Source organism: Protomyctophum bolini, assembly GCF_963924005.1.
Source record: "Protomyctophum bolini genome assembly, chromosome: 15".
NCBI lineage: Eukaryota > Metazoa > Chordata > Actinopteri > Myctophiformes > Myctophidae > Protomyctophum > Protomyctophum bolini.
In genome coordinates this window covers 4045259-4057178 of record NC_137876.1, presented here as the reverse complement: position 1 = coordinate 4057178, position 11920 = coordinate 4045259, and the positions used below count along the sequence as shown (strand labels likewise).

General features: G+C 46.5%; 1 protein-coding gene across 1 annotated transcript in view; it reads right to left on the bottom strand.

Moving 5' to 3' along the window:
* Positions 1 to 11920, bottom strand: part of dicer1 (dicer 1, ribonuclease type III) — a 71374-nt gene that overhangs the window by 6433 nt on the left and 53021 nt on the right. Inside the window, exons 26-32 of the mRNA XM_080783427.1 lie at positions 11459 to 11890; positions 8414 to 8570; positions 7153 to 7521; positions 6244 to 6374; positions 2870 to 3154; positions 1542 to 1794; positions 421 to 602 (exon numbers count right to left, since the gene is read on the bottom strand). Of these exons, the coding sequence (XP_080639553.1) occupies positions 421 to 602; positions 1542 to 1794; positions 2870 to 3154; positions 6244 to 6374; positions 7153 to 7521; positions 8414 to 8570; positions 11459 to 11890 (1809 nt within the window). The remainder of the gene's footprint in view (positions 1 to 420; positions 603 to 1541; positions 1795 to 2869; positions 3155 to 6243; positions 6375 to 7152; positions 7522 to 8413; positions 8571 to 11458; positions 11891 to 11920) is intronic.

Sequence of the window (11920 nt, the reverse complement as noted above, 5' to 3'; positions counted from 1 at the left end):
TCAAATCAACGCTACCTTGAAGTACTTGTGGTAGTCTGTACTATCAACGCTACCTTGAAGTACTTGTGGTAGTCTGTACTATCAACATTACCTTGAAGTACTTGTGGTAGTCTGTACTATCAAATCAACGCTACCTTGAAGTACTTGTGGTAGTCTGTACTATCAACGCTACCTTGAAGTACTTGTGGTAGTCTGTACTATCAACATTACCTTGAAGTACTTGTGGTAGTCTGTACTATCAAATCAACGCTACCTTGAAGTACTTGTGGTAATCTGTACTATCAAATCAACTCTACATTGAAGTACTTGTGGTAGTCTGTACTATCAAATCAACTCTACCTTGAAGTACTTGTGGTAGTCTGTACTATCAAATCAACGCTACCTTGAAGTACTTGTGGTAGTCTGTACTATCAACGCTACCTTGAAGTACTTGTGGTAGTCGTATTTGACGGCCAGGGAGGCGAAGATGGTGTTGTTGACCAGCGCTGAGCGCAGGTCCGTGAGCACGCCGGGCGAGTGCTGGCGCGGGTCTTCATAAAGGTGCTTAGTTATGAGGTAGTCGAGGATGGCGTCTCCCAGGAACTCCAGCCGCTGGTAACAATCTGGGGTGAGATGGGAGCAGTGTTTTACTTAGGTAAAAGTACCAATACTACAATGTAGAACTACTTTGTTACAAGTAAAAGTACGGAATTGAAAATGTAAATGCAGCATTTTCACGGAGGTGGACGGACGTTCATGACGTCACGTGCCTAAGCCCCGGAACTCAAATTGGAGGTCCGGCGCTAGGCTAGGATACAACTTCCGCTCGCTCGGGCCATTGAGTTATAATTATACTCCCAGCAGTCTTCCGGGTGCTTCAAAACGCCACTGAGCAACTTCTATTGAAATGAATAGCGGGCTAACGCTCCGGTTCAGTCTCTATCCTTTTTATTACTCTATGGATGTACTATAACCACCGTGTCTCTACTCTCCGGAATAATCCTTATGCTATCTTGCTATGCTGTCAAGGAACAGGAGTCCGTGTTGCAAAATTGGTGATTTAATAAACAAAATAACAATTAACCCATTCTGACCTGAGATCAGATTCATACGAGGTTTCCACTTGACATACACTGGTCTGATCAACCCATTCTGACCTGAGATCAGATTCTAAAAATGTCAGTCGCTCTTCGATTTTTCAAAAATAGCAGACCTACAAGCTTGTAGCGCGCCACTCGGTGGCGCGCTATGAGCTTGTAGATCTGCTATTTTTCAATAGCTAAAGCATAACATGATGCTAACACCAAAATGGGTTCCCGGTCAGAATGGGTTAAAAAAGGACAAACGTGATCAGCCAGGGTTCTAATTCTGTATCCAACCTCCGTAGTGAACAAACAAAGTAATATCTCTCTTCCTCTCTCTATATAATAATGCCACCGCTTCCCTGCACACCAGAACAGAATGTAAACACAAGATATCCCATAATACTCCTCGTCCCAGACTCAGCCCGCCAACACAGTTAAAGGAACAATCCCCCTGTATATACCTTAGGGTTACAGTACCTGTGATGGTGTTGTAATGGTAGGAGGCGTGGGTGAAGGCCTGCAGCAGGTAGGCCTTGTTGCTGAAGGTGTAGCTGATCTTCCTCTCGAAGTTGTCGAAGCCGGAGATGAGGTGGTGGAGGGTGCGCTCGGCGTCCGGGTGGTCCAGCATGCAGCGCGGCGGGATCTTCAGCCAGCCGTAGCGGAGGTCCGCGGGGTCCGCCGTCTCCGCCGCCTGGGGGCAGCTAGCCGCGCTAGCGGTCACCGGTAGCACCTGTGGGAGCGGGGGGGGAGAGGGGATTAAAGCTAAATAAAATCTCACGAGTGAAAAGATGTCACTGGGCCAAGTCCTAATTTGTGTCCCACACCCCGTGGTTTTGATTCTAAAGACCTGTCCTGTACTATACTGTACTGTTCTCCTACAGTATTGTACGTTACTGTACTGTTCCATACTGTACTGTGCCTTACCATACTGTACTGTAGCATACTGTGCTGTACCGTGCCGCTGTGCCCAGTGTATGTGTGTGCACATGTGCGTGTGTATGTGTGTGTGCAGTGAAAAGGGGAGGTGCCGGGGAATGAGAAAGTTGTGATGCAATTTGCATCACAGCAAAATGTTGCGCAATAACAGTGCGTTTGACAAAAGTAATATTTGTACAGTAAATATATGTGTTGCGTGGATGCAATGTAGTCTATCTGGATTCTGGGAGCGTACATATTTTATTTTGCATGGAGAGATGTGTGCTAACAGTGTGGTTTGGTCGGAGAAGAACCACGGATAGGCAGATAAACGGCCCTGTGCTCGTGTACCCTACACTATTAGGGTAGAAGGATTGTTACGTTCTGCAAGTGGATGGGAGGAGAAATCCGGTGCCGTCTCTATTAATATATATATATATATATATATATATATATATATATATATATATATATATATATATATACTGTACGTTACCTTGAGCCCCAGGGAGCAGAGGAACATCTGCGCAGCCCGCTCTCTACGTTACCTTGAGCCCCAGGGAGCAGAGGAACATCTGGGCGGCCCACTCTCTACGTTACCTTGAGCCCCAGGGAGCAGAGGAACATCTGGGCGGCCCACTCTCTACGTTACCTTGAGCCCCAGGGAGCAGAGGAACATCTGGGCGGCCCACTCTCTACGTTACCTTGAGCCCCAGGGAGCAGAGGAACATCTGGGCGGCCCACTCTCTACGTTACCTTGAGCCCCAGGGAGCAGAGGAACATCTGGGCGGCCCACTCTCTACGTTACCTTGAGCCCCAGGGAGCAGAGGAACATCTGGGCTACGTTACCTTGAGCCCCAGGGAGCAGAGGAACATCTGGGCTACGTTACCTTGAGCCCCAGGGAGCAGAGGAACATCTGCGCAGCCCGCTCTCCGCAGCTGGTCAGGTAGCAGCCGAGCAGCGCCTCCACGCAGTCGGCGATGCTCTTGTCTGCGATGCACTGCTCCGTGTGCAGGTCGTAGGAGATGGCCTGCTTCCCCCCGGCGCCCTCCGCCCCGCCGCAGCTCTCCTCCGACGGGTTCCAGAAGCCCACCACGAAGTCGTCCTCCTCGCCCGCCTTGCTGGGGTCCAGGTAGCACATGGCGTCCCACGAGCTGTAGTCGAACTCCTCGCCCTGCTCCAACCACCAGGAAAGGAAAGGAAAGGTACTATGTTTACCCAGGGTAACTGGACTAAAGGTACTATGTTTACCCAGGGTAACTGGACTAAAGGTACTATGTTTACCCAGGGTAACTGGACTAAGGAAAGGAAAGGTACTACGTTTACCCAGGGTAACGGGACTAAAGGTACTATGTTTACCCAGGGTAACTGGACTAAAGGTACTATGTTTACCCAGGGTAACTGGACTAAAGGTACCATGTTTACCCTGCAGGGTAACTGGACTAAGCTCAATAACTTGTTTACAGCCAGGCCCTGCTCATAGAACATTTCATGGTAGAGGTTCAATGCCTTGTCCAAGGGCACACATTGTACCTTCTTAAACTAAATAGTGTTGTATTTATGGAACATAACCTACTGTGAAGATGTTCACATTGGCCCTCATTTATCAATCGAGTGTAAAATCTGCCACAGATTCGAGTGCAGGTTTCGTAGTACACCCACGTCGCCACGGCATTTATAAAGTGATCGCAAACAGCTGATCCTTCCTTAATTTCGTCCTGACGTTAATAAATGTGACGGCTGAAATCTATCTGGCACGCCCTATGAAATCAAGCCTCGCCCTCGTTTTTGCGACATGAACAATCACAATACGACGGCTGGTAAGTTTGGTAACCGGGGTTACAGGAAAAAATACGTTTCTCCCGTGCCTTGCTGCCCACACCCCCCTCTCGACACACACACACACACACACACACACACACACACACACACACACACACACACACAAACAGACGCACACGCAACTTGCAAGCCGAACTAACTGGTGTCTTGTTAAATAAATAAAGAACGAACACCTGCATGAATTAAATAAAGTTGTAGGCCTACCCTGTCTATTTCCCTCTCACCTCGCTTGCCTTGCTGTCATGTCCACGCATGCACGCATATACAATTATACATGACACATCGACATCGCATCGCCATGAATGGAATTAGGCTGGCCTATATTAATTTTACCCATTCGTGCGCAGTGCACGGCGAAGACTGCGCACTGCTGTGATATTAAAGTCCTGTAGGTGACTGCCGACATGATAGCCTAGCTCTCTCATGCACACAGACGCACGCACGCACACGCAACTTGCAACTTGTTGTATCTTAAATAAATAAACCTGCATGAATTAAATAAAGCTGTAGGTCTGTTTCTCCTCTCGCTTCGCTTCCCCCTTGCTGCCCGCCTCACCCCCCCCCGCACGCACGCTGACGCACATATCGCAATTTGCAAGCAACTGTCACTGTGTGTTGTTAGTTGTACAGTTATATTAAATTATTAAAGTATTTTTAATTTAATATACAACAAGATCTATTAGTGAACGAAAACCTGAACCTGTGAACCATGAATTAAATAACAAATAGGCGCGCGCGCGCACACACACACACACACACACACACACACACACACACACACACACGCTGCTGTTTTGCATAGGTGCTGCTCCTCGATCCTGATCCTGTCCTGTCTGTCTGTCTGTCTGTCCGTGACACCGTGATCAACTGACCATGCACGTTCGACAGTCTATTTAGATTGCCTCACAGTCGCTAGTCGCTGCAGTGGATAGGCTGTCAACTCAACTCAACTGTCAATATATGAATGTGCAGCTAAAACCGTAGCCCATGTGGCTGGCACTGGAGGAGTGGTGGTGGTGGGCTGGCTGGGTAGCCTACATCTCCGATGCGGTTCCCACTTGCGCTGGCGGTACATTTGGCATTCGAGCGACGCTTCGGGTTTATTAAACGAGGAGGAGATTGCACATGTAACTCCAGAAAGACATCGGCCTACTGTAGATTAGGCTACAGTATATAGGCTACCCATGCATGTTGGGACTCTCCGCAGCTGCAGGCAGCACTGCACTATAGGCTATACTTTCCAACGTCATGGAAATATTCCAGCACAGACAGCCCAAATCCTCGCATGTATGCGCTCATGCAAAACACTGTTTAAATGGCTTAAATCAAGTGCGATTTTAATTGTAAAGTTGGAAAGCTCCTATAAATTTAATATGACACAAAGACACATCTTGTAGGTCCATTCCTTTTTCTTTTTCTTTTTTTACATGTAGCCCATATACATACAGTTTTATATTAACATTTTAGGAGTGAATACATATGTTTCGATGCCTTTGGCAGCCTCTCAGCTGGTCAAACAATGCTGCTCCGCCGTTCTGCGACAGAAAAACATGCGTACGCCAGCTGAGGAGCAAACGTGGAAATTGAACGTTGTCACGTTCAATTTCAAGCTTTGGCGGAAATGGTAAATGTCAAAAATGTCGGTAATTTCGGCGTGCACCCATATTTTGGCGTACGCACGGTTGATAAATGAGGGCCATTAAGTTTACCTACCTGTTGCTACTACAGGGAAAACATGCTGGCTGCATAGCCTACTGTATGTTACTATTACATTTTTTGTACTCTTTCTCTTGTACTCTTACTCTTGTAATCTTTCTTGCACTCATTACTCTATCCCTGTGTTTGCTGTGGTTTTGTTGTTTGAATGTTATGCTATCTATATGCAGCTGCATTGTCTGTAAGGAAGCAAAAAATATATAACAATACGTTTTACTCTTATGTACCTGTACACAAGATGTATCAATAAAGTTGTACTCTTATGTACACAAGATGGAACAACAATAATTGCGGTCAGGAACGAGACGAAGTTGAGTCCCACAAGCATCACTGAAGTGGCAATAATCACCTTAAACCACACCCTCGAGTGTAATATTGAGTGTAACAGTTACCCTTAAAACTAAGAAAATCGCTGAAAACAAAATATATATGTAGTCACTACGACCACAAATGTCCCAATAAACTAGCTAGCCTAGCCACCCAGTTTGCTATAGCGCACTGGGAGAACAGAGCAGCTGAATTCTTTGTTTTGATTAGGTGGTGAATGGTGCTGGTTTAACCCACGGCTAGAAGGCTGTTTCAACTAATCAGATTGCTTCCTTGAAACGACCTGTGGTACAATAAAGAACAACCTTGAACCTCGATAACGGTACGATAACGGTACGATAACGATACGATAACGATACATGGCGCAGGCAGCCTTACCCCCGAGGCTGACGAGGTGGCGCCACAGCTGGGGGCGTTGGTCTCCGACGGCGGGTAGTCGCGGGCGCCGGCGGCCGGGTGGTGCTTCGAGTGCTTCTTGGGGGGTTTCCACTCGGAGGGGGATCCTGGGGCTGGGGGGGACGGGGGGAGGAGGAGGCAACAAGCAAGGTTATTATCCTTCATTAGACCCGAGAACATATTCTACTAATGTCTTCTAAATCATGACAGTTTCCTGAAAAAACCTTATGTTTCTATGTCAGTGGTGCTCAACCAGTTCCATCAGGCTTTCGTTATATTAAATCAAAGAAAAAGCTACATGCCAGGCCATAGACCATGTGCAGACCGCGGCCATGTTTCCATCAGAGTTTAGAAGCACTCGTTTTCAGTAAAGCAACGTCCTGCTGCCTCCTGCATTAGTTCTAATTCAAAACAGGTGGTACGGAGGTCAGTTGAGTGATATCTAACGAGCACTTCCAAACTCCAGCACAAATAATCACCTGCAAGGACACAAAGTATCTCATAACATTTATAGAGTGGATTTTTATGAAACAAACACTTTGAGGATAGAAAGAGAATAATTCAAGCTTTCCGTACATGGCTGCAATGTCGGTGAGTTTGATGTTGTTTAATACAATTAGATAGGACTTTTCTGTTTGGATGAATGGGCTGTCTATGGGAAGTTGCATCTTGTTAGCACCTTGCCCTTAACTTATATGGTAAGATGGCCGCGGTCTGCATATGGAGAATGGCGCCACTTTTGCTGTTCAGCATTTTGGCCGTTTGTAAATGTGCTTTAGAAAGAAACATTTCTTGACTTGAATTTAAGTAAAAAAAACATTTCTTTCAATTCTCGTCGGGAGCTAAATTTTGTCCCGGTCGGTCAGTTGGTCGGTCGGCGAGTCAACCCACCTGGGGAGGAGGAGGAGGGGGAGCGGGGGGAGGAGGCGGCGGCGGTGGCGGCGGGTGGGGTGGGCGAGGAGGAGGAGGGGGCGGGCCCAGCGGAGGAGGAGGAGGAGGAGGGGCCGCCCAGCGTGATCTTCTTGCCGAAGGCGCCGGAGCCCATCAGCATGTTGTCGATGAACTTGATGTGCTCCTGGTAGTACTCCAGGTCGTCCTCCATGGTCCCCTCCTCCTCCTCGCCCCCCTCCTTGGGAGGCTCCTCCCCTTCCTCCTCTTTCAGCATCAGCTCCTCCTCCTCTTCCTCCTCCTCTTCGTCCTCCTCGTAGGAGTCTCCTCCTGCTCCCGCTGCTGCTTGCCCGTTGGTCTGCTGCTCCTCCTCTTTGACCTGGAAGAGAGAGAGAGACCGTCAAAAATGATTTTCAGCAGTCATTACGACGGCATCAAGGCCCCAACAAAATGCATTTTTGTCGACTAAATCAACTGTAGATTTAGTGGACTAAAATCTTGTGAGGGGTATGCTGTTGGTAGACTCGAAACCCCGTAGACCTGCAGGAAACATCACTGAGGATACGTCCCAGGTGCATCCATGCGATGTATTTTTTTGTTATAGTCGACTAAATCAACTGTATATCTAGTCCGATTAAAATCTTAAGACATTTAGTCGACTAAAACTAGAGTAACACTAAAACATTCCAGGTGACTAAAATATGACTATAAACTAAATGAACACAATTCAAGATGACTAAAACTAAAATAGAAATTTGCTGCCAAAAACAACACTGCCAACAACCAACCTCGTCTGAGTCCCACTTATCTGCTTCCCCCTCCATCCACCAACCAGTATTGTTTTGAAATGGAAACTACACGAAAACTAAGCTATGATGACTAAATATACTTACGATTTCGTCAAACAAAAACTAGACTAAAATGTTAGGAAGAGACTAGTGGACAAGATATCCAGTATAAGTCACTTACACTTGGTTGCATGCTGAAAATAGCCAATCTACAATCTTGTAGATTGGCTATTTTCCTCATTACGACGGCATCAAGGCCCCGCCAAAACACATTTTGTTCGACTAAGTCAACTGTAGATTCAGTCGACCAAAATCTTATGATATTTAGTCGACTAAAACTAGACTTAACACTAAAACATTCCAGTTGACTAAAATATGACTAAAACATAATTAACACATTTCAAGAGAATATGACCAAAAACTAAAATGTGCTTCCAAAAACAACACTTCTCCCAGTGAGTCCCACCACCACCAACCAACCTCGTCCGAGTCCCACTTGTCGGTGAGGCTCCGGTCCTGGTTTACCACGTAGCCGGGAGGCAGCCAGTTGACGGGCGGGTCAAAGATGGACACCACCATCCTGCTGGGGAGGCCCTTCTTCTTGCCCAGGCGGTAGAGGTTACAGTTGCTCACCTGTGGCACAAACACACACACACACACACAAAGAAAGAATATTAAGTACCCATTTTGTACGGTCGGGAACACCTTTTGGTGTTTCAAGCATTAGGTTATGCTTTGGCTGTTGAAGCTAAAGCACCGAGTGCCTCACTACGAGCTCTGCTAATTTTAGAAAAATGTCACATAGGGACATTGCTGTTCCTTGGAGTGGTCGCACCACTCAAAAACTGTGTACATAACATTGGTGACTATAACTATTATCTACCTGATCGTGAGGCCTACAAAAAAACAAACAAAAATGTAACATTTACATTTTCTTATCAACTAGTCAACTAGTACCAACAAGTCGACCAGTGGATTTACTAGTGGACTAGTACTAGTAGTGGACTAGTACTAGTAGTGGACTAGTACTAGTAGTAGACTAGTACTAGCAGTGGACTAGTACTAGTAGTGGACTAGTACTAGTAGTAGACTAGTACTAGCAGTGGACTAGTACTAGTAGTGGACTAGTACTAGTAGTAGACTAGTACTAGCAGTGGACTAGTACTAGTAGTGGACTAGTACTAGTAGTAGACTAGTACTAGCAGTGGACTAGTACTAGCAGTGGACTAGTACTAGTAGTAGACTAGTACTAGTAGTAGACTAGTACTAGCAGTGGACTAGTACTAGTAGTGGACTAGTACTAGTAGTGGACTAGTACTAGTAGTAGACTAGTACTAGCAGTGGACTAGTACTAGTAGTGGACTAGTACTAGTAGTGGACTAGTACTAGCAGTGGACTAGTACTAGTAGTGGACTAGTACTAGTAGTGGACTAGTACTAGTAGTAGACTAGTACTAGCAGTGGACTAGTACTAGTAGTGGACTAGTACTAGTAGTAGACTAGTACTAGCAGTGGACTAGTACTAGCAGTGGACTAGTACTAGTAGTAGACTAGTACTAGTAGTAGACTAGTATAGTGGACTAGTACTAGCAGTGGACTAGTACTAGTAGTGGACTAGTACTAGTAGTGGACTAGTACTAGTAGTGGACTAGTACTAGTAGTGGACTAGTACTAGTAGTGGACTAGTACTAGTAGTAGACTAGTACTAGTAGTGGACTAGTACTAGTAGTGGACTAGTACTAGTAGTGGACTAGTACTAGTAGTAGACTAGTACTAGTAGTGGACTAGTACTAGTAGTGGACTAGTACTAGTAGTAGACTAGTACTAGCAGTGGACTAGTACTAGTAGTGGACTAGTACTAGTAGTAGACTAGTACTAGCAGTGGACTAGTACTAGTAGTGGACTAGTACTAGTAGTAGACTAGTACTAGCAGTGGACTAGTACTAGTAGTGGACTAGTACTAGTAGTAGACTAGTACTAGCAGTGGACTAGTACTAGCAGTGGACTAGTACTAGTAGTAGACTAGTACTAGTAGTAGACTAGTACTAGCAGTGGACTAGTACTAGTAGTGGACTAGTACTAGTAGTGGACTAGTACTAGTAGTAGACTAGTACTAGCAGTGGACTAGTACTAGTAGTGGACTAGTACTAGTAGTGGACTAGTACTAGCAGTGGACTAGTACTAGTAGTGGACTAGTACTAGTAGTGGACTAGTACTAGTAGTAGACTAGTACTAGCAGTGGACTAGTACTAGTAGTGGACTAGTACTAGTAGTAGACTAGTACTAGCAGTGGACTAGTACTAGCAGTGGACTAGTACTAGTAGTAGACTAGTACTAGTAGTAGACTAGTATAGTGGACTAGTACTAGCAGTGGACTAGTACTAGCAGTGGACTAGTACTAGTAGTGGACTAGTACTAGCAGTGGACTAGTACTAGTAGTGGACTAGTACTAGTAGTGGACTAGTACTAGTAGTGGACTAGTACTAGTAGTAGACTAGTACTAGTAGTGGACTAGTACTAGTAGTGGACTAGTACTAGTAGTGGACTAGTACTAGTAGTAGACTAGTACTAGTAGTGGACTAGTACTAGTAGTAGACTAGTACTAGTAGTGGACTAGTACTAGTAGTGGACTAGTACTAGTACTAGCAGTGGACTAGTACTAGCAGTGGACTAGTACTAGTAGTGGACTAGTACTAGTAGTGGACTAGTACTAGTAGTGGACTAGTACTAGTAGTGGACTAGTACTAGTAGTGGACTAGTACTAGTAGTGGACTAGTACTAGTAGTGGACTAGTACTAGTAGTGGACTAGTACTAGTAGTGGACTAGTACTAGTACTAGTAGTGGACTAGTACTAGTAGTGGACTAGTACTAGTACTAGTAGTGGACTAGTACTAGCAGTGGACTAGTACTAGTAGTGGACTAGTACTAGTAGTGGACTAGTACTAGTAGTGGACTAGTACTAGCAGTGGACTAGTACTAGCAGTGGACTAGTACTAGCAGTGGACTAGTACTAGCAGTGGACTAGTACTAGTAGTGGACTAGTACTAGTAGTGGACTAGTACTAGCAGTGGACTAGTACTAGCAGTGGACTAGTACTAGCAGTGGACTAGTACTAGCAGTGGACTAGTACTAGCAGTGGACTAGTACTAGCAGTGGACTAGTACTAGTAGTGGACTAGTACTAGTAGTAGACTAGTACTAGTAGTAGACTAGTACTAGTAGTGGACTAGTACTAGTAGTGGACTAGTACTAGTAGTAGACTAGTACTAGTAGTGGACTAGTACTAGTAGTGGACTAGTACTAGTAGTGGACTAGTACTAGCAGTGGACTAGTACTAGCAGTGGACTAGTACTAGCAGTGGACTAGTACTAGCAGTGGACTAGTACTAGTAGTGGACTAGTACTAGTAGTGGACTAGCACTAGTAGTGGACTAGTACTAGTAGTGGACTAGCACTAGTAGTGGACTAGTACTAGTAGTCGACTAGCACTAGTAGTCGACTGTAACTGTACAGTGGAGCTCACCTTCTTGCTGCGCATGTAGGAGAGGCGTCCCTCGTGCGCGTCGGGGTAGGTGCAGAACAGGTAGGTGGTGATGCCGTGCTTGAGGAAGGAGTCGCCCAGCATCTCCAGGCGCTCCAGGTTGAAGCCGTCGCTGGCGTTGGACAGGGTCAGGGCCTGCAGGATGAGGCCCGGGTTGGGCCCCAGGCTCTTGGTGGTGGACTCGTCTAGGGTGAGGCCCCCCGGGTTGGGCCCCAGGATGAGGCCCGGGTTTGGCCCCAGGCTCTGGCCCGGGTTGGGCCCCAGGCTCTGACCCGGGTTGGGCCCCAGGCTCGGACCCGGGTTGGGCCCCAGGCTCTGACCCGGGTTGGGCCCCAGGCTCTGGCCCAGGCTGGGCCCCAGGCTCTGGCCCGGGTTGGGCCCCAGGCTCTTGGTGGTGGACTCGTCCAGGATTTGCTGTGAAAAGAATATATGTGACTAAATTTG